The following is a 24,699-nucleotide window of genomic DNA, read 5'->3' on the forward strand; positions in this document are numbered from 1 at the left end:
ATTCAAAATCTTGAAAAATCATACATTACTTTACTAGTAGTTGGAAAATTAGAAACCAATACATTTTACTGTGTGAGAAATATGTACTTTACTGTAATCTGTACTTGAATTCTCTCTCCGTATGTCGCAACTCGCAAGTGATTGATTCTCATTATTTTTTGAAACAATTTGAAGCTATTGTCTAAATCATAATTGTCTCCGCTTTTATTATTATGTTACACACTGAAGAGTTTCGTCAAACTGATTCTATAAAATACTCGACAACGTCGATATCTAGTCCTTCAGAAGATAACATACATTTCAAGAGGTATAATCTTGACATTCACTCTCGCTTCAGTTGATATTAGGGTCTGGCTCGGTCGTAGATGAGTTTCTCGTATGCATATAAAACTGTTTTTTTTTTTTAATTAGTGTGTCTGCTGTGTTCCAGTACAGGCCTATAGGATAACTCACTGTGTAATACCTTGAATAGCAGCATGTTTCCATTTAGACCGTTGACTTGTTTGTTAGTCATTTTGCAATTCTCTGGTGAGTTCACTTAGCTTATCTATGTAAATTGGAATTTTGATTGAAACAAGTTTTAAGAGTAAATCATTGTGATTAATAATTAAGATACTAAACCGGGAATTCGATATTATTGAAGGTAGTAGTGAGCATGATGTTATGTTTAATGAATTTACACGTCAGTTTTTCAGTTAAGTTCTAGTAGTACAGATATATATTGCTCCCCTCATTGAAGACAAAGCAAGGTATTGAAAATGGGGCGATAAAATACAATCAAACTAAATCATCGAATCACATTGCTCACATAAGATAAAATACTTCATATAGTCAAACACTTGATTCAAATTTACGAAAGATTATAGGTGCTTGAGAAGTGGGAAAATTGAGTGAAAGCGTGTTTCTTATATTCAATTTTAGGAAATCACGTTAGTAACGAATTGAAAATTCATATTGAACTTTCCATTTTCTAATGACTCGAGAAGCATGAATTTGAGAATGCAAAAATAATACGTAGGTCAAGAATAGAAGTTAGTCATCGATTCAAATGAATAACGACCAAAGTAGGGTCAATCATTGTTATTCAAGATTGGAATCTCAGAATGTTTCTTTACACTTATTAATTATTTCACTGAAATCCCAATGCTATCACCATTTGTAATTCAAAGTATTACGATATGAAATAGTGCATTTATCTGAAAATCTTTAAGTGCTCAAATGCAAAAACAATTCTTGTTTTCATGCACACGTGCGAAGGAAAGTCTGCTGAGTAGTTAGTAATGAATTTCAAATACCAGTACCTATTAGCCCAACCAAGCGTCTCTTGAAACCAGATCCATCTCGAACTAAGTGCAGTTATATGTTTCAAGATCAACCTAGAACAATCAAGGTATTTTCTATTGAATTATACAGATTCCTAGACTAATTTCAGAACAATACCTCTTCAAAACAGGTCAAGTGTAGCTTAGAATTGAGGTAGTACTTGAAACCCTCTTCATAGGGTTTCTTCGTTTTGCAAATTAAGTCTTCAGATAAATTGATTCAATGCTTAGTAAATTGACTGAACGGTGGAAAGGTATTTCTTAGACTCCTATTTGCTATAGAAATGAGAATTGATAATTTTATTCGAGTGAGGATTCCAGTATTGGTATTGTCTTAAACCAGTTCATCTTTGCTAGGGTCGAAGGTTATCTTTATCTTTGATAAGAGTCAACAAATTATCTTTGTAAGAGTATAGAGCTTACTGGGTGAACTAGGTAGGGTTGACTAGGGTTTACTTGTTTATCATACATGAATATGATATGTAAGGATTCAATAATATCATAAGTAAACTAACAAGGGAGTATACAATTCACACACATCAGTCCTCACTTATTACCTCTCCAAGTTATAAACAACACTAATAAAGTATAATATTGCATTAAATTTCTTCGCTTATAAGGGCTACTTGATTCAAATTAAAACAATACAAAAACTTTTAGTACCCTTTTATTAAAAACTTTAAAAGAATTTAACGACTAGTTACGACCATAGGTCATTTTCAAGTTAAAATGTTATTATTTTATGATATTGCAGTATGGTTCATCATCAATCTCTTCACTGAGAATCATGATATCATAAGGTGTGTACAGACTTTCGCTCTGCTCCGCAACCGAGCGTCATTCGAGCAGAGTGATTGATGATCGACCGTTGAGCAAGAGTGGAACGCGAGAAGAGTGAACATCTCCCGTAACGTTCATGATCGGTGCTAATGCAGAGCGATTGCGAAGCGATGGCGGAACGAGGTCAGAGCGTGCGCGGAGCGGATTGGAGGCGCGTATATCTGTACGCAGCTTTATGCTTCTTCACAAAGAGTATCATGCAGTGGAGAAGAAAGTGATACATTATTCAATGGAACTCATATCAGTAATTAGTGATAAAGTGATTAGTGATAAAAAGTGAAAATCGTAGATTAGCGTTAATGTAAATAGTGATCAGGAAATATGAAAAAATTAAATAGATTGTAGGATTGTGACATATTGTTCACGGATTTTTTTATTTAATCTCCATGAAAAACATGAGTATCATGGAAAATATAGGCTGTTGTTACATCAAACAACATTGTGCCAATTCATAAAAATGAACCAGAGTAGAAAAATGAAGAATAAAACCGTAGGATTCAAAATAATGTTACTGCCAATGAGTTGGTAGCTCAAATACAACTAGACATTGGCCTTGTAAGGAGCAAGATGCTCCAAGATCCGCTCAGTAAATCGATGTCGTGTCCCCCTCTCCTATGCGAAGACGGGGTAGTAAATGCCTGGAGCTTCTATCAGCTTTCTCGAACAGCTCAGTCTCCAACATCACCATCTCCAGCCAAACGGCTCTGGAACAACATCAAGACCACTATCTTGCCCCTGGCTAAATACCCCCACTTCCATTTCAATCATCCCCTCCACCACTAACAACTCACATCCTTCAAATAGCATTTCCTTCAAACCGATGTCAGTGACTCGTGAGGAAAAGCTACAATGATTCTTTCCTACATTCAAATCGTTGATAACATTCGTAATAATTAGTCATGATCATTTTTGAATTCCAGATTTCTAGAATTAGTTTGCACGTGTGTAATCAATTCAACTTAATGCAGATTGCAGTGTTTTATTATTCGATACTAGAGGATACTCAAAAAAATCATGCAATAAATCATTGTGGAATAAAGTAGAGAAATAGTTGCAAACTCAATGGCCTAGAAACCCATATTGTTTTTCAACTGAAATTCCCAATCTTTAAAATTCCTCACAAACTTCACTTGAATACAATAACAACTGTTGTATACGGTCTATCTTCTCTATCAAACTGTATTTAATCGCTTCATATGAATGGAAAATTATTCAGGCTATTTCTTTTTCATTCTCTGCTCCGAGAACAATGCATATTAACTATTGTTTCTATCAGTATGATTCAATAATATTGATGATTCATACTTTCAGGTATAAACTTTCAGGTATACCATCAGCGAAGCTTTTCCAAATAGTAATATATCACTTGGCATGTGGACAGGTGGATGAATGTTCCTTTTCATTGAATGAAAAGTGTTTCGATTCAGACAAATCTAGGCAAATTTTATTTTGTTCAGATTAGAATGAAATGGGAATGATAAAATTACTGATTTACTGAATCTGGATCTAACGCTTGATCTAACATTGTGTTGTAAGGAGTTGAAGTTATTTCAGAACAATATTTATCTTTCCAACATTCCTACATTACTTTATTTCTAGAGACTTGTGTTCACATTTTAAGATATGAATAATGAGTAACAAACATTTCTATGGAATGAGGCGTTACATATGCATAATTTATTGTTAATTCAGATAGAAGTAAGATGATGGGAAGTGTAGAGAGAAGAACTTTAGTACTAAGCTTGTCCAGATGTGCAAGAAGCTGCAATTATTGTGAAGCTTGAATCAGAACCGGGACTTGATGAAATTGATGAAGAATTCTATATGACGTATCAAAACTGATTAGGAAGGAGACTTAGAACGGATGAGTGATTCAGGAACATTGTTGTGGTGAAGGAGTCTGAGGATGGAAACAGAAGTTCAAGAAGAACAGGATGAGAAATGATGAAGTATGGGAATGTGGTGACTCGTGATGTGTTGGTGAAAGGAAGGCTGCATCCTGCATTACAACTTGGATGAAGTTCGATACAAAGCTAGAATGCATCAGATAGGAAAAAATTAAATGATCTGTTTCAGAAGGCCCATTGTAATTTGATCGCTTTCGTGATAATAATGAATATATGCATGAAAACGCTTCTTTACTCAAGTTCTGCATGAGATTCATGGAAATGAACATTCAAACAGGGTAACAGAGAAAAATGGAATGAATAGTTTTTCAAAATATTGTTAACAGGAATCAACCTGAGTAGTATAAAAAGGAGGACTCTGGGACACAAGTGTCCCAGAGTCCTCCTTCACATCAAGGTCACCCAAGTTGACCAAACCTAACCTCAAGGTCACCCAGGTCAACCAAACCTAACCTCAAGGTCACCCAAGTTGACCAAACCTAACCTCAAGGTCATCCAAGTCGAAAAAAAAGAAAAAAAAATTAAAAAAAAAAATTGAAAAAAAATAAAAAAAAAATTAAAAAAAATTAAAAAAAATATGAAAAAAAATATAAAAAAAATTGAAAAAAAAATTCTTAAAAAAAAATTAGAAGCACATAAAATCGGGAATAATTGAAAAAAAAATTAAAAACACATAAAATCGGGAATAAATGAAAAAAAAAAATTAAAAACACATAAAATCGGGAATAAATGAAAAAAGAAGAAAAAAAAACAAATGAAATCGGGAATAAATAAAAAAAAAAAAAACTCTGTGCTCTGAACTCTGAACTTGGGGCTCTGAACTCTGAACTCAGGGCTCTGAACTCTGAACTCGGGCTCTGAACTCTGAACTCGGGGCTCTGAACTCGGGGCTCTGAACTCTGAACTCGGGGCTCTGAACTCAGGGCTCTGAACTCAGAACTCGGGGCTCTGAACTCTGGACTCTGGACTCAGGCTCTGAACTCTGGACTTCTGGACTCTGGACTCGGGGCTCTGAACTCTGGACTTCTGGACTCTGGACCCTAAACTCTGAACTCAAATGTCCTGCATCGTTGAAAATGTCTGTCAACAAGATAATACCATGATTATGTAGTTCCTCCTCCTCAAGCTCGATCACTGCATCCCGCAGACATAGCTCACTGTTTGACAACATGTTGCAGTAGACGGAATACCTCTCAGTGCTGACAAGCTGTCTTATACCAAACAGAGAAAAGTGTTGGTGGTGGTGGAGATAACCTTCCTTGTCAACAGGTCTATGAAAATGCCACCCCATCACGACTCACTTCTCAATTCTTTGTTATCATTAGTATGAAGAACTATCATATTCTATATAATTTAAGTCTTTAAACATAAATCCTCTATGGTGTAGTGGTTAGCAAGTCAGCTTCCTAAGTTGGAGGTTCCAGGCTCGAATCCAAGGCGGTAAGGTAAGTATTAAAGGTCAGTATCAACAGAACCAGAGGATATATTTTTTTTGTATGTAGTGGGTAGAGAAAAGAAAACCATATTTTTATTCTTCCCATACACATTCATTTTCCATTATAAAACAGAATATATATATTAGTCATTGAAAATCCTCTTCTATATTTTCTGGTCTCCTGATAGACCTCTGCTGACCTTTCCTCTCATTCTGAAATGCTGCATACTCCATCAGTTTGTACAGTATCCTGAAAAGCAGCACTGTAGATAGATATTAGTAGAGCAGGTAGATATTAGTAGAACTGCCAGTCACCCCGCCTCCGGTCGTCCGGCCACCACCGGTCGCCCCACCACTGCCAGTCACCCCGCCGCCGTTCATATGGCCGCCGCCAGTCGCCCCACCACTGCCAGCCACCCTGCCGCCAGTTGTCTGGCCGCCTGGCCAGAACTCAGACATGCTGAGGCCACTCAGCAGGGGACTCTGGCTCGGGTTGGTCATGCAGGACCTGTCATTCTGCATGGTCATGGAGACCTCTATCACACCAGATTAATGTGTCCATGGTGGACATGCTGGATCGGGATGTCCATGGGAGTCTCTGGATCAGCATGGCCGTGCTGCTCTGGATCAGGGTGGCATTGAAGATGGATATTTTCAGCAACTCCCACTTTGCCTCCTCTGTGTTAGGACATTTAGCATGGGCATTCTCAATGACCACTCAGCAGGGGACTCTGGCTCGGGATGGTCATGCAGGACCTGAAGAGGAGGAGGAAGAGAAAGAGGAGGAGGAGGATGATGTAGTGGTGAGAAATACTACTACACCTATACTTTTGACTCGAAGGAGCATCAATTACCTGAAGGGAAGAGGTTGTGAGGTGATTCAACAACAATGACAGGGTATTGTCTCTATCTGAAACAGTGTTCCAGAGGTATCACTGAATATCATCCAAAGACTATCAGACATCAAAATAGAGGACTTGCCAAGGACTAGTGCTGGAAAAGGAGTCTACTACCTGGGACATCACCTGCTTGACATAGATCAAGGAGAAACATCATGGATACATCACTTTTCTGCACACTCAATATGATAAACAACTTGGATTTTGGAACAGAGATATATACCTGCTTGTAGTAAACTTTTCAATGAAATTGATGTTGAATTGATCAATAAAGAGCTAATTGTATTCCAAACTGTTTACTTATTACTTACCATCTCCTTAGATATAGTTTAGCTATAAGTACATTCTGAGTGCCACTGACTGAACAGTGACTGAACAGTGACTAAACAATTAAACAGTGACTGAACATTTAAACAGTGACTGAACAGTGACTGAACAGTGACTGATCAGTAATTGAACAGTGACTGAACAGTGACTGAACAGTAATTGAACAGTGACTGAACAGTGACTGATCAGTAATTGAACTGACTGACAGACCACTGAGTGGATGACCCTGCCATCCCGCCACAGACACGCTGAACACTGGTGAGCATGGTCCATGTGACAGGAGGAGCTAGGGTCATTGAGAATGCCCATGCTAAATGTCCTAACACAGAGGAGGCAAAGTGGGAGTTGCTGAAAATATCCATCTTCAATGCCACCCTGATCCAGAGCAGCATGGCCATGCTGATCCAGAGCCTCCCATGGATATCCCGATCCAGCATTTCCACCATGGACACATTAATCTGGTGTGATAGAGGTCTCCATGACCATGCAGAGTGACAGGTCCTGCATGACCATCCCGAGCCAGAGTCCCCAATATATGAAGGGCCACTGCCAAATTGAAGCCATCCTGGCCTCAGCCGGCGGGACGATTGCCAGCTGCAGCGGGTCGACTGTTGGTGGCGGGATGGCAGCCGTCGGTGGGGTGACCGGTGGTGGTGGGGCGACTGGTGGCGGCCGGACGACTGGGCGGCGGTGGGGTGACCGGTGGCAGCCGGACGACCGGTGGCGGGGTGACTGGCAGTGGTGGGGCGACCGGTGGCAGCCGGACGACTAGCGGCGGGGTGACTGGAAGTGGTGGGGCGACTGGCGATGGCCGGATGACTGGTGGCGGGGTGACTGGCAGTGGTGGGGCAACCGGTGGTAGCCGGACGACTGGCGGCGGGGTGACTGGCTGTGGTGGGGCGACCAGAGGGCTGTTCAGGAGACCCTGCTCTACTAATATCTATCTACAGTGCTGCTTTTCGGGATACTGTACAAACTGATGGAGTATGCAGCATTTCAGAACGAGAGGAAAGGTCAGCAGAGGTCTATCAGGAGACCAGAAAATATAGAAGAGGATTTTCAATGACTAATATATATATTCTGTTTCATAATGGAAAATAAATGTGTATGGGAAGAATAAAAATATGGTTCTCTTTTCTCCACCCACTACATACAAAAAAAATATATCCTCTGGTTCTGTTGATACTGACCTTTAATACTTACCTTTACCGCCTTGGATTCGAGCCTGGAACCTCCAACTTGGGAAGCTGACTTGCTAACCACTACACCATAGAGGATTTATGTTTAAAGACTTAAATTATATAGAATATGATAGTTCTTCATACTAATGATAACAAAGAATTGATAAATGAGTCATGATGGTGGGAAATAAATTTCATCATATCATAATAAATTCCTCAGCTATCAAATATATATTAAATGTTCAATAAAAATGAAAAATAAATTTAATTCAAGTTCAATTCTACAATATTCCTTTCTCCAATCTTAGTCTAATTCTTATTCGATTTCCAATTTTTAATCTACTCTTTTCTATCAATTCATAAGCAACACCTTCCCATATTCATAACCCACTCAAATCTCAAATCTCCCATTTGTAACCGCCCCCTAAATACCCCATAATGCCCCCTGAATCTGTACCCTTTTTCTCTCCATCTGTCTGCACTGTGTAATCTGTGGTTTCTAATGCTACAATTGACTCTCCGTGCTCTGTGGTCCTAACCATTGGATTTCAAATTGTGCCACTTTGCTCAGTTGAGAAAGAGAGCTCAGTTCCCGAAAATTTCCGTTTCTAAAGAAAGTTTCTAAGTGTTTTCATTCTATTTATGTCTTGTGTCTCCTGTTTAAATTTATATATATATATATATAAAATATATATATATATATTATAGACACTTTAAAGTTTGTAACATAAATTAAAACAGGAGACACGATGTTCGGATGAAACTATCAATGTTCCTCTTTGTTGTCTGGTGTTGTGTGGTAGAGGGGGCAATTGAACGGTTATGCGCATAGCATAATCGCAGCCAGTTGCCAATTGACAGCCAATCGAACAGCTCACTTCTCGTAATGTCATCACTCATTTGTCATCACGTCATCTAGCTTGCAAACCCGAACAAAATGGTACAGAAAACATAGTAATGTTAACATTGGAGGTATGGTTCTCTTAAAGGGAAGTAACCTACCCCCTCTACACTGGAGGCTTGGCCAAATAACGAAGACATTCCCTGGACAGGATGGAGTTGTGAGAGTGGTGGAGGTACAGACTGCAAAGGGAAGTCCAACTAGGGCTGTCAATAGGGTATGTCTCCTCCCTATTGATGAAGATTAGGCCTTATTGAAGGGACTTCAATAAGTTTAGTGGTTAGTTTTTTTTTGTTTCTCGTTTTATATGTGGGAAAGGTTCCCAAGTTGCTTTCTTTCTTGTTTTTATCTATATTGGTTGTATATAGTCATTATTTCTCATCCCATCCTCTCCTTTCCGTGGGCCTCCTACTCCTTTTTTATAAGTCTCCTCAAGGGCCCCTGAGGAGTGAAGATATTTCCTTTTTTCCCTAGTTTCCCTAGTAGGGTTTGTTATAGGTGGTTTTTGTTTTTTGTTATTGGGAGTTCTTCCAAGGTGGGCAGAATGTTCGGACGAAACTATCAATGTTCCTCTTTGTTGTCTGGTGTTGTGTGGTAGAGGGGGCAATTGAACGGTAATGTGCATAGCATAATCGCAGCCAGTTGCCGATTGACAGCCAATTGAACAGCTCACTTCTCGTAATGTCGATTTTTGCAAAGTGATCTATTGATTATTTATTGTGATTTATTACAAGTGTCGTCTCGTCTCGTATTGTGATCTGGACCCGTGATCCTGGAAGCAAAGAGGATTTGGACATGAATGTAGGCCTATGTTATTGTGCACTTAGCCATTTTTATTGTTCAACTTGCTACCCGACGCCAGACAACCCAAAAAGTTCTCAATGTAATTGATACAGTCCACAAACCAGAGTGCTGTTTGAGCAAGCCTCTGTCGAATAAACACACAATATAAATAAATTGAAAACACTTAAAAACTTACATTGGAAATGGGGGAAATTTTCGGAGACTGTGTCTCCTTCCTCAACCGAGAAGACTCTCGGTTTTGTATTAAAACTAGAGTCTTCTCGGTTGAGAAAGGAGACACAGTCTCCGAAAATTTCCCCCATTTCTAATGTAAGTTTTTAAGTGTTTTCAATCTATTCATATCGTGTCTCCTGTTTTAATTTATATTATATATATATATATATATTATATATTATATATTATATTATATTGTATTTATATATTATATATTATATACAATATGCATTGGTAGCGAGTGATATTGTTTCATGTTATATATATATATAATATATATATATATATATATATAATATATGCTGATAGTAAAAATACAAGATTTATTATTTGATGCTAGTTATCATAGTAGAATTTTTTAGTGAGCTACCTGTGATATTTTTTCTTGCATATCTTCTCATATTGTTTTTATATTTATTGTTTCATGTTTTATTATTGCTCGTTGAATCTATATATAAATTATATTATTTTCATTTTTTGAATGGTGTTTCTTTCATTTATAATCCTGTCTTCATGCATGATCAATCTTGTACTAGCATATTTTATCATTATTGACAAATTAATAAAATTATCAACCAACTACACCCTTCATCGAATGTGTTGGATATATCAGCGATATTCAGCATTGATCATTAAATCTTCAGAAATATCACGTTCTCAAGATTTATTTAAATTGTTCAACATCATTACCGAAATCGAATTGACTGAAATACATGGTCATAGAATTAAGTTGAAGCAGAACTATAAATCAATAGAAATTATATGGAATTCTGATCAAGTTCCGTCTTCGATCCCACTCGGTATTATCTCACATTGATGACCCCTTTGTCAGATGGTAGCGAGTTGGATTGGTTTCGATACCATATTGTCTTATGCAATATTTAGAACCCTTATATTCATCTATATCTTCAGCATCTATAATTGTGGAGTCATCCAGAGCAGCTGTAAGAATTGCAGATTGATAAAGTGGCAGCAGTTTGCAGCGATTGATAGCAGAATTCCATATAAGCTCCTTGAAGAGCTGATAAGAACATTGTGGTATTTTTATTTCAGCAGGTGTGAACATAAAAAAGTCTAATCTCATTTGGTCTACCGACCACTGCCAGCTGGGCATAATGTACATCTAATACGGTGTTACAATACTTAATATTAGTAGACAATAAAAATTGAGACATATTTTTAAATATTTTCTTCTATTCAAAATACCAGCCAACAAATATTTTTCATCTGCAATTCAAATCTGGAGTCAGCCATTTTTGATAGCAATCCAGCTGATAATTGTTACATTTTGCTGATAAATAGCGCAATCGGCAGAGCCAATCAAAGACCTTAAAGAGATATAGACCCACAATGCCTATGCCTTCCCAATGATAGCTCTTGCTTAAAATTGAAGGCTGCCATTGGGGTATTTTAACACGGGATATTATATCTATATATTTGTGATACTATAGATTACAAATGCATTGGTATGTGATAATCTTATAGGTTGCCCCCTCATTGGCTGATTTCAATTCCAAGTACGACACTAGCGCTGCATGTGAGTCTATGCATCTTAAAGGTCTTTGGAGCCAATCTGACAAGGTCTATAAATACAGGTCATGACGGGTCGATGTCAAACGAGGCAAACGACAGAAGAGTCCTGCGACAGTCGAGACCAGCGACGGTAGAGACCGGCGACATTTGAGGCCAGTGACGGTAGAGGACTCCTGAAAAAGAGGCCTCAAATGTCGCCTGCATTAGGCGACAGTTGAGGCCTCTCTAATTTTTGTACACTCCCGACAGTCGAGACCTGCGACCATAGAGGACTCCTGAAAAAGAGGCCTCAACTGTCACCTGCACTAGGCTCTCCAGAATGGTAGACAGCACCAAAAGAATTATCATTTGATTTGTATGAATTTACCAGCAATTGAATAATATATTATATCCCATTATTCCTTCCCTATTATGAATAAGTATTGCAACTTTACAACTGTAAATAAACCTTAGTTGCTTCATCATAAAAAACAAAATTTTCAAACTCGTAAATACCTTTTTGATACTTGGATATCAAATTTTCAGTTCATGATAGATGTAGGATATTATTCTACAAATCAATATCCTGTTACAAATCAATAACTTCCATTAATTTCACACATTCACACTTTACATTTTCTTGATCTATATATACATTGAGCTTTTCTCATAAAAACTAAATTGTTAATTTATTCCATTAACGATGTTACTTATGGAATTAATCACATGATTACTTTCATATGATGATAACATCATACGTCAAAATAGAATTGCCATCGCTACAATTTCATATCCTACACTCGGACATTCTGACAAATTGGCTTGCCCTCAAGCCATAAAATAAATGAATATGAAAAGGATTACAAACATAAACAAAACATGGAAAATAAATAAAACATAAACAAAACACAAGATGAAACGAACTTGAACAAAACATAACACTGCATTACACGCAACACTGCTTGGTAAGACAGACTTTCTTTGGCTGTTGGGGTACTTTGAATTGCTTTTTCATCAATTTTCTTCTCTTTGTTGAGTATGCATCAACTCATACACACTCTTCATTTTATAATTATTCTCATAAATTTCACTTTTTCTAATACTAGCCGATATTTCTTTCTAAATTCATACCTTGACTTTCTTCCATTTCCACATCTTTCTCTCCTCATTTTTTGTACATTCTCATTCCGTTCTCCAAGTTTTTCCTTAATTTCAAGGTTGATTCAATTCTATTTTCCTCTCCACTATCCCATCCTTTCCACCACATCTTCACCCTCTTCTTTCCTCTTTTCACCATTTCCAATGTGCAGATGATTGTGGGCTACAGATTTTAAACTGACATAACCATTAATACTTTCAAGTTCTTTATCAACAATTTCCAATAATTCTCCACTGCAAGGATTTGACAAGTTATCATTACAAGGAATCAAATCAAATGCTTGTAAATTCTTAGATTGATTTCGGTATTCAAATCTAGGTTTTGAAAAATTTTTCAACTTACCATGATTAGAAATCAACTCCGTGTCAAGACTAACTTTTTGATTGTGATTGTAGTTACCACAAACTCTCTTTCGAATTCTATGATACCGGTACCAAAAGAGATTCTATGAAGAATTCTACGAATTCTATGAAGATGAAGATGCAAAAATCAACAATGCATGATGCATGATAATTATTATAAGAGTTAAGTGTATGGAATTGATGAAGCGGAATAGGTTGGAACGGTATTGATAGTATTTTTGTACAGCCCCGACAGTCGAGACCTACGACGGGAGAGGACTCCTGAAAAAGAGGCCTCAAATGTCGCCTGCGTTAGGCGACAATAGAGGACTGTTCAATTTTCGTACACTCCTGACAGTTGAGGCCTACGACCGTAGAGGACTGTAAAACAGTCCTCTACAGTCGCAGGCCTCGAATGTCGTCGGTCTCGACTGTCGCGCCCCCGTCATGACACTCGTGTTCCTTATGGAGCAGCCATTTTATGGAGTCTTTATGGCGGTACATTTGAAAATCCAATCTAATTCAATTTGCTCAAACAAAATTATGCATTTTAAAAACAATATTCTAGTTCAGATAATATGTGAATTCAGGTTTTCAATTTTTTAATAATATTTTCCCAATAATAAATGCATCAATTATACATTTATTTGTTATTGAAAATTGTTCTTATTCTTGTAACTTGAGGATTATGATAAATAAGGCATTGGGACAAGTCAGAAATATACTAGAGGCCAACTTCAAAAAGAGTTTCAAGTTCCCAATGAATTAAATCTAAAAATCAACAATTAAGTTCCTAGTTGGAATCTAAATATTATTATTCTGACAGAACAATTTATTTCACAATTTAAAGAAAAAAGCAATATCCCTTGAACAATATCACAAAATAACACATCATATTGTTCAATCTATAATGATAACAGCTGATGACTTTGAAAATTGGTGAACTAGAACCCCATGAAATGGCGATTTTGCAATGCATCACGGGATTGTGTCATGACCTGTATTCATAGACCATGCAATCCAACGACCGGTTTTTAGGTTTTAGTTTTTAGGTTATGTTGTTAGAAAACTTGTCACCAATAAGTTATCAAATTGATTTGATTTGCAGTCTCTATAAAAAAATGTAGATGGAGGAAAAATGTTGTGTACATCACGAGTGAAAAATACTTTTTTCTACAACTGTGCATAAAGAAAGAATTTACATACTGTGAAGTTGTTAATGGTAAATCCTTCACAGATGATACGATGTTTCTGATATTTATAAGAGCAGTCTCTAAATTCCCTCTTTTGCGAATAAATTCACAAAAAATTAAGGCCGTCCGGTTCGCAAAATTACTGGGTTCAAACCTCAGCTCTAGCTCAGTGGTAGAAACATGAATTTCATAAATACAAATAATCACCATAAGGTTCAGTGACCGGTGATTGGTAATTCTTACCGCTGCTTCTATGAAGTTCTTAGATGGAGGAAAAATGTTGTGTACATCACGAGTGAAAAATACTTTTTTCTACAACTGTGCATAAAGAAAGAATTTACATACTGTGAAGTTGTTAATGGTAAATCCTTCACAGATGATACGATGTTTCTGATATTTATAAGAGCAGTCTCTAAATTCCCTCTTTTGCGAATAAATTCACAAAAAATTAAGGCCGTCCGGTTCGCAAAATTACTGGGTTCAAACCTCAGCTCTAGCTCAGTGGTAGAAACATGAATTTCATAAATACAAATAATCACCATAAGGTTCAGTGACCGGTGATTGGTAATTCTTACCGCTGCTTCTATGAAGTTCTTGAAGAATACCAATACGGAAAATAAAAGAATATTTGATGACTGATTATCAGTAACCATGCATCACTAGAGAATAATAAGGACCAACTATAGTTGTTTCTAGTTGATTCTTAAAACGCTCGTCGTGAATACAAGTATTCACCAATATACCCTTCCAAAATTCCTTAGAACTTACAACGCCAGTTCTGGAAGCTCTCTGGATCCTTATATGATATAACTGGAACCTTATTAATATAATTTCTTAATATACTTGTTCTGGCTGATAAAATGAATATCATCAAAGGATGATAAATATTGAGTGCTCTGAATAAGATTAATATTACTTGATTCAATAATTTTAAGTGCTGCTAAATATTTGTTGATATTAAAACAGCTCAAACTATATATCACGAGATGAACTAGGATAAAATAAATTTCTACGATTTGTATGCTGACATAAAACACAAAATATATTCCCACAAAAAAGATATGCATAAAATATTCGATATATCTATAATTCACTTAAATAATCTATTCTAAAATCTGAATAATTATCACAGGCTTTGCTAATATTCACAATAGTGAGTTTCAAATTCATAAATATATTATATTTAATACTGGTACTTAGACTTCCAATCAATACAAAATTCTGCAGATAAAAACCTGTTCGGTCTATAAGTTTGATATACTATACTTGGTTCAATTAAGAAATTTATAATTAATAAATTAATATTCAAACATGAGATCTCAGGGATTTATATGAATTCGGGCTGTGCATGGAAGTAAGCTTCCTACATATATCAAATAAATTTATAAAATGTTCTTATGAACTATGTGATATTGTTCAACATGTGGTGACTTTTTATTTTAATTCAAATTAATTGGAATAGCGCTTTTTTTTTAATAATTACCCCCACTGGACGTAGAAAAAACGAGCTCGTTTGGTTTGACTTATCACTCACTGAACTGAAGTTCTAGATGTTCTCGTGGATTGAATTAATTATTTCCAATAATTAATTGGGTAGGCTCCTTTTCGTCACTGCTGGGCTAACGCGTGATCCAGATTTTTATAAGTTTCTTTCGAATTAAAGCTATTTTTATGGGAATCTTTACAATTACGAACTCCTTGACAGCACTGAGTTCACAATAATTAACATTCAACACAAATACATTACATTTAAAAAAGGGTTTGGCTTAATAGTTCATTAAAAATTTTTAAAAGGAATAAGAAAAAACCCTAAACTCCATGTGCATCCTCTCCGGTCAGGATCTTAAGCCAGAAGAAGGAGGTTTTCAGAAAAATTTGCCTCTTCCTAGAATAATTCTGTAAGCTACTCTCTGATTGGCCTTCAATTTAATAGACTCAATACAATTGGTTGCCTTGGGAATCAGGGCTTCCTCGGCTTTATAATAGAAAAAATTAAATAAAAGAAGTTTTTATACAAATATATGGAGTGTTTATCTTAAATTGAATTCATAAATAAATCGTAACATGCGATTTTAATAGATAATACATTTAGTTTTTATATGAGTTTTGTATACTCTTGATTTATCATGCTTTTTTGGATTATAATAAATATTATACAGAAATAATAGTTGTTTGTAAGTCTACACATCGACTTCCTTTAGTATACATAATATATCCTTTATGAGTGAATTTTATATGATTCAACCGTCATATGGGTTGATCGAATAATCAGCTGATTCGCTCAGTATTGATTCTATAATTATCGATTTATCCAAGATCGACTAATTCTTTTCAAAATGTAAACAAGTAACTCTAACCTCAATGTTCATGCATTTTATTTTTTTTTATAATCCGCCAATAATAAGTATGCCGCTTTATAATTTTTTGATCTTACCAATGGGTTCTCATAATTATTAAATCACAATAATACATGTTTTCTTATTGTTGTTGATAATGCTATTACTCCTAATCGCTAATAATACTTGATTTGAGTTGATTTACTCTTTGGGTAGGTCTAACCTTCTTTCCAATTTTATAGTTCTATTACATTTCATTGGCTCATTTAAAAATATTTGGTGGTTTTAAATTACCACGTGACACAGAACGCCCTCTGATTTCTGATTTAAAACGACAATTCGAGAATATAATATAAATTTTATGATCCAGTTGGTTTTGGATCAGAAATCATACATGTTACAAAGTCTGCTAATAACTCTACTGAGAATCCTACCTCCTAACAATTCAACAACATATACAACAATAAATAAATTCAATTCAAATACATACGCCTTACATCGGCCAATCTCCTTCTACACACAATACACAATATAAACTATCTCCTCCTCCATACATAATATAAATCTTTTTTCTAATCCACGCTCCGCCCTCAGGCCAGAAGCACATTTGAACGTTGGTGCAAAATCATTGCCAACCTAACAAACTGGTAATTCTCCGACTTGCAGAGTATAATATATATTTTTTTTTTCCTCAACATAGAACAGTGACTTGTACATTTTCATTTCATTCTCTTGCAGAATTTGGGCTTTGCTTTCATATAATGGATATTTTTAAGGATAATCTTTGGTAGGTTTTATCAACAAGAACTTCTTATTCATCTAATACATTGAGACTTGGGATTAATGCTTTTGGTGGTAACTATGCGGTTTGATCATTTGGCGGATAATTTTAGTGATTTTCTTAATTAGTTTATACATAAATAATAATAATATATATTTTTTTTTTCCTCAACATAGAACAGTGACTTGTACATTTTCATTTCATTCTCTTGCAGAATTTGGGCTTTGCTTTCATATAATGGATATTTTTAAGGATAATCTTTGGTAGGTTTTATCAACAAGAACTTCTTATTCATCTAATACATTGAGACTTGGGATTAATGCTTTTGGTGGTAACTATGCGGTTTGATCATTTGGCGGATAATTTTAGTGATTTTCTTAATTAGTTTATACATAAATAATAATAATATGATATTTTTATAACATCTCTACATACAATTCACATTTATATGACACTTGAATTTTTCTTGTTCGGGGTATCAACTTAGATGATTTAATAGGCATTGACTATTCTGGTTTTCGTAGTGGACAGCTGGTTTCTATTGGTTTCGGTTCATCACTTGTCGCCATTTTGATGTCTCTTCTGGCTAAACAACGGTAAGTTGGCTTTTAACATTAGAAGTTATTTATTCTCTTGTTTCACTAATAAGAAAGGTGTTAAAGATGGTTTCTAAATTTTTTATTTCTTTATTTTCAGGTGTTGTTATTCGAAGTGGATACTCGTCTGCTAATTAAGTTTATTGTTGGCGTTCGTCTGGTACGTATATCTTGTCAGGTAGGCCAATGACGTTTAATCAAAATATTATTGTTTATATCCTTATCGCTTATTGTCTCGATAATACGGTTTGAGATTAGAAATATTTTGCTCGATTATTTAAGTGGTTTGGCTCAGAAGTAGCTGATCGGATAGAATGTAAATGTTCTATCAGTTCTTCACAACTGGAAATTGAAGATACTGCCAGTGTCATACGAACGTTGAAAGGAAGCTTTTTTGATAAGATGTGGACCAGTGATGAATCAGTTAGAGATTCGTCCAACTGATCGTTTCTGCTCATCAGATCTGTTATAAAATCAGTGTAGGATTGTCTATTTCTACTATCGTAAGTGCATAAAATAATTTCTGACAATGCGTCCATCTGTTTACATTTACTCCAATACTGTTGCAGGAATTGGGAGATGAAGTCCTCCAGGCTGTTGATATCTCGCATCCGGCTCTGGAAAAACATCAGCGGCTCGCCAAGTAGTAGACTGGACAGTTGGAAACGCCACATTAACCAAGAGGTGGGTATCAATTCTGAATAGCTTTTATTTGATCTATGAATGGTCGGGTTGCATATGACGGTAGGAATTATCAAATTTTCCAAGATTTTGGAAAGGTTGAGTGCTATTTACTGGTTCAATTGGTATATAATGTATTCTGCTGGCTGGAATATTTTCCATGGATGTTGCTAGTCTGGAGACTCTTTCTCCACTTGCGGTCCATTTATCATCTATAGTTTTTATGTTCTCATTCACTTCGTCATATAATTTGGTTATCTTTGGTTGTTGTCCGACTACGGCATTCTCTAATACATCGCATCTCTCACCTGATTTCGCCCCCTCCCCCGTTAAGTTCGCTATACATGTCTGCATGTCACTTTGCTCTTTAATTATTATTTCCATTCTATCGACATTTTCACCCATCTTCGATTCTATCTCGCGCTTATTTTCTAATACCTTTTCCATTGTAGCTTCTATGATAGTGGTACCTCTTTCTTCACCTAATACGTCTACCCATTTCTCAATTTCTTTAGGCACTTCATCCATAGCTTTGACATCCTGTCTGACCGTTTTGATCTCTTCTTGTAGGACCTTGGTATTTTCCTCCAATTTATCCTGGATTGCTTTGATAGCTTTGTTGTTTTCTTGGGTTATTTTCGCTTCTTCATCTTGTCCTGCTAAGAGTTGGCTGAGCATGAGTTTGAATTCGTTTGTAGAATCATTTGTCATAAGATTGGTAACATAACCGACTGAAGAGTCTAATGTGGTGTTGTGCTTTTCCAGGTTGATGACTGCGGACAATGGCTGGCTAACCACATCGGTCGGCGACTGGTCCATGGTGACAATATTATGGAATACTTCGAATAAATTGCCAAGTGTACTGCCAAATTTCAGGAATATTGAAATGGATTCAGTGATAGTGCCTATTCTGGATAAAATTGTGTGGTGTTAAAAATTTCAAGTGTCATGTACATATATTACAAAAAGACCTTCGAGTGATACAGGTATGACTTCTGACATAGATAGATTGTAAACACTAATATAGTTCTCAAAATTTTAGGTAGGGTTTTATCTTCCTTACTAATAGCTATGCGATTATATTTCAAATAACCTATACCCCTGGTCAGCATACAATATCTAGATTCAACAAATCAAAATCAAAATTTTTACTATAGATTTTTATGGAAATTTCCATCCAATCTTTTCTCTATTATGAGGATTATGTTATCAAACTCGTGTGATACAGTTTGTCTGTATTTATGCAGCTTGAAAAATTTTAATTTGTAGAGCAACTCAATTATTTTAGCCAGAAACTTACAATAGATCATCAGATATATCTTGTCGAATCGACTTCAGATTATACTTCTTGCAGTTTTCAGTTTTATCAATAATTTCATTAATCATTGATAGTGAGATTGAGTAGGTAAGCTTTTCATCACGCTCCACTGGTTGGGTGCCATATTATGTGAAGTTGTTAATGGTAAATCCTTCACAGATGATACGATGTTTCTGATATTTATAAGAGCAGTCTCTAAATTCCCTCTTTTGCGAATAAATTCACAAAAAATTAAGGCCGTCCGGCTCGCAAAATTACTGGGTTCAAACCTCAGCTCTAGCTCAGTGGTAGAAACATGAATTTTATAAATACAAATAATCACCATAAGGTTCAGTGACCGGTGATTGGTAATTCTTACCGCTGCTTCTATGAAGTTCTTGAAGAATACCAATACGGAAAATAAAAGAATATTTGATGACTGATTATCAGTAACCATGCATCACTAGAGAATAATAAGGACCAACTATAGTTGTTTCTAGTTGATTCTTAAAACGCTCGTCGTGAATACAAGTATTCACCAATATACCCTTCCAAAATTCCTTAGAACTTACAACGCCAGTTCTGGAAGCTCTCTGGATCCTTATATGATATAACTGGAACCTTATTAATATAATTTCTTAATATACTTGTTCTGGCTGATAAAATGAATATCATCAAAGGATGATAAATATTGAGTGCTCTGAATAAGATTAATATCACTTGATTCAATAATTTTAAGTGCTGCTAAATATTTGTTGATATTAAAACAGCTCAAACTATATATCACAAGATGAACTAGGATAAAATAAATTTCTACGATTTGTATGCTGACATAAAACACAAAATATATTCCCACAAAAAAGATATGCATAAAATATTCGATATATCTATAATTCACTTAAATAATCTATTTCTAAAATCTGAATAATTATCACAGGCTTTGCTAATATTCACAATAGTGAGTTTCAAATTCATAAATATATTATATTTAATACTGGTACTTAGACTTCCAATCAATACAAAATTCTGCAGATAAAAACCTGTTCGGTCTATAAGTTTGATATACTATACTTGGTTCAATTAACAAATTTATAATTAATAAATTAATATTCAAACATGAGATCTCAGGGATTTAATGAATTCGGGCTGTGCATGGAAGTAAGCTTCCTACATATATCAAATAAATTTATAAAATGTTCTTATGAACTATGTGATATTGTTCAACACGTGGTGACTTTTTATTTAATTCAAATTAATTGGAATAGCGCTTTTTTTAATAATTACCCCCACTGGACGTAGAAAAAACGAGCTCGTTTGGTTTGACTTATCACTCACTGAACTGAAGTTCTAGATGTTCTCGTGGATTGAATTAATTATTTCCAATAATTAATTGGGTAGGCTCCTTTTCGTCACTGCTGGGCTAACGCGTGATCCAGATTTTTATAAGTTTCTTTCGAATTAAAGCTATTTTTATGGGAATCTTTACAATTACGAACTCCTTGACAGCACTGAGTTCACAAATAATTAACATTCAACACAAATACATTACATTTAAAAAAGGGTTTGGCTTAATAGTTCATTAAAAATTTTTAAAAGGAATAAGAAAAAACCCCAAACTCCATGTGCATCCTCTCCGGTCAGGATCTTAAGCCAGAAGAAGGAGGTTTTCAGAAAAATTTGCCTCTTCCTAGATTAATTCTGTAAGCTACTCTCTGATTGGCCTTCAATTTAATAGACTCAATACAATTGGTTGCCTTGGGAATCAGGGCTTCCTCGGCTTTATAATAGAAAAAATTAAATAAAAGAAGTTTTTATACAAATATATGGAGTGTTTATCTTAAATTGAATTCATAAATAAATCGTAACATGCGATTTTAATAGATAATACATTTAGTTTTTATATGAGTTTTGTATACTCTTGATTTATCATGCTTTTTTGGATTATAATAAATATTTATACAGAAATAATAGTTGTTTGTAAGTCTATACATCGACTTCCTTTAGTATACATAATATATCCTTTATGAGTGAATTTTATATGATTCAACCGGTCATATGGGTTGATCGAATAATCAGCTGATTCGCTCAGTATTGATTCTGATAATTATCGATTTATCCAAGATCGACTAATTCTTTTCAAAATGTAAACAAGTAACTCTAACCTCAATGTTCATGCATTTTATTTTTTTTTTATAATCCGCCAATAATAAGTATGCCGCTTTATAATTTTTTGATCTTACCAATGCGTTCTCATAATTATTAAATCACAATAATACATGTTTTCTTATCGTTGTTGATAATGCTATTACTCCTAATCGCTAATAATACTTGATTTGAGTTGATTTACTCTTTGGGTAGGTCTAACCTTCTTTCCAATTTTATAGTTCTATTACATTTCATTGGCTCATTTAAAAATATTTGGTGGTTTTAAATTACCACGTGACAATACTCAATTCTCCTCGTAAAACAACTTGTTTCGGAGGAGAATCTACTTTTTCGCTCGCTAACCATCTGCGCATGCGCATTAGATATTCTTTACACTCGCAAATCATTCGCGCATGCGCAGAAGAGTTTCTTTACGCTCGCTAATCAGCTGATGATAAGCAGCTCGCCAAAAGACAAACCACTCGGTAGTTTTAGACAAACAAAATTCGGTAGTTGTAACGATTCTACAGCCATGATGAATATCAGTGAAGACGAATTATTATAAAATCCGCCAGATATAAGAGTGATTTAACAGGTTTGTGCAGTTGTAGATAAAATTTTGTATGTAATTTGCACGTAATGCTTCTTTATCGCTCTTGCAAAATTATCATGCTCCACTTTGCGTCGCATGATAACTGTTTTTCGCGAGCGATAAAGTCGCGCATTACACTCTTAATACATAAATAGCTATTTCCTCCACCTCCTGTCTAAAGTGCTTATGTAATAAGTTACATTCAAAATGGCATATCCAAGATGGCGGACCAGATTTATAAAGTCATAGTAAAGTAGTATTTTCAATTTGAGTAGGATTCCCAATAATATCCACCTTGGAATCCCATTTTTGATGATATACCTACTAAGCCGTTCTCGGACTTTTATCTCTCCTTTCTGCTTTGAATAGTATTGATTAATAATGTGAATATATTATCTTCAAAATGGTTCAAGATATCGATATGTGGTTTCGCCATTCTTTTCTTCTTGAAATTCTGTATCGAAATCATGTATCACATGACCACCTTCCTATTTCAGTATTGCGCTAGAACTCGTAGAGAACGGACGTATAGTGGAGTAGTAATAGTGTAGTGTAGAAGTAGTGAGTCAGCAGTTTGTTCGCGATTAAAAGTGGAACAAAAATATTGCATCGAGTATCGGTCGTCAACGGCGGTATTTTATGCAAGCAAAGCGACCTGCTTTTCGCGGCGGTAATATAGCTCCGTTCGCGTTTCCGTGTGCGTGAGTGTTGATTACGAGTGCTGTTTGAAATGTATGGTAGCGAAATCACACTATGTCCGACTTAGTGAAGCCACCAAGTTTTCCTGCATCAGAGCAAGAAGAAAGGGAAGCCACTAACGAGAGCATGGACACCAACAACATGGCAAATACACCAGAAATCCAGTGTTCACCGGATCAATACATAAAAGCAAATAAACTCAAATCTTCAGCCGAGCAGGTACTTTTCATCACCTGGAAGGAATCTGATGAGAAGAGGAAGGAGCTAGAGAGAAGCAACGCCGAACTCTTGCAAAAAATGCAGGATTTTGAAAAAAGATTTCTCAATATTGAGAAAAAGATCCATAGCCCACAGCCTACTAGCTCAGCAGCCGAGAACTACTCGACAAATGAAGAAGAATTGGCTAAAGAAACTGAATGGATCAGAACTCGTACTAAGCGGGCTACCAAGAAGAGGAAGCTTAGCACCCCATCGCCAGAAATCAAAAATGAGTCTGCAAAAAAGAAGCAACAAAATTTGAATAATAAAATCACTCCTGTGGAAAAACCAATCAGTGAGGAGGAGAAGAGGAAGAAGAAAGAAATGCCACCACCGCCAATCATTGTGGATGGTATTAAGAATCTGAATGTACTTCTTACGAGTTTGAAAAAAGTGTCACCAGCTGACAAATTTAGGATTAAACTGTTAAGTAAAGAAACATTTGAAGTAAATGCAGTTGATTCGGAAACTTATCGGAATATTACCAGAGAATTGATTAAAGATGGGCTCAACTGGCACTCCTATGAAGATAAACAGTCGAGACCAATAAGAGTGATGATTAAAAAGCTTCATCACTCTTGTAGTACAGAAATGATTCTGGAAGATTTGAAAGTAAGAGGATTGAAAGTTCTAGAAGTTGTAAACAAGCTGAGGTGGAAGACAAGAGAACCATTAGATATGTTCATGGTATCATTCAGCGCGGAAGAAGATATAAAAACAGTATTTGCATTGAAAAATATACTTGGCTGTAGAGTGGAAGTTGAAGCATTGAAGAAGGCCAATCTGATACCGCAATGCAAACGTTGCCAAGCATACGGCCACACTCAAAAATATTGTAACAAGGAGCCTAGGTGTGTTAAGTGTGCAGGTAAACACCAAACAAGGAATGTTCGAAACCCAACGATGCTCTACCAAAATGTATTCATTGCGGTGAAGCACATCCAGCCAGCTATCGAGGTTGCACTGTTGCAATCGAATTGCAAAAAATCAGGAATTCTACTAAAACAAAAACTATTGCAGATTCACGAAAGAAAATCATTCAAAATATCCCACCAAGAATCACGGAAAATACAGAAGCTCACAATCTAAACAATGGTAGTGCAGTTAAGAAATTGACTTTCGCCCAGATTGTCTCAAAAGAAAATAGATCGAAATTGGAAGAGCCAAAAAGTGAAGTGGAAGAAGGCACCAATAATATTTTGCAGCTAATCTTGGCAAAACTGGATAGACAAGAGCAAATAATCACCTCACTACAATCTAAATTTCAGAAGTTAGAACAG

At 35.7% G+C, this 24,699-nt stretch overlaps 1 protein-coding gene across 1 annotated transcript in view; it reads left to right on the top strand.

Annotated features, from left to right (window-relative positions):
- Window positions 1–284: 284 nt before the first annotated feature.
- Window positions 285–24,699, top strand: part of LOC111055740 (trypsin-2) — a gene marked incomplete at its 3' end in the record, with an annotated part of 51,025 nt that continues 26,610 nt past the window's right edge. The window contains 1 exon segment of the mRNA XM_039427488.1: window positions 285–528. Within this exon segment, the coding sequence (XP_039283422.1) occupies window positions 477–528 (52 nt within the window).

The sequence above is a fragment of the Nilaparvata lugens genome, chromosome 4, assembly GCF_014356525.2.
Source record: "Nilaparvata lugens isolate BPH chromosome 4, ASM1435652v1, whole genome shotgun sequence".
NCBI lineage: Eukaryota > Metazoa > Arthropoda > Insecta > Hemiptera > Delphacidae > Nilaparvata > Nilaparvata lugens.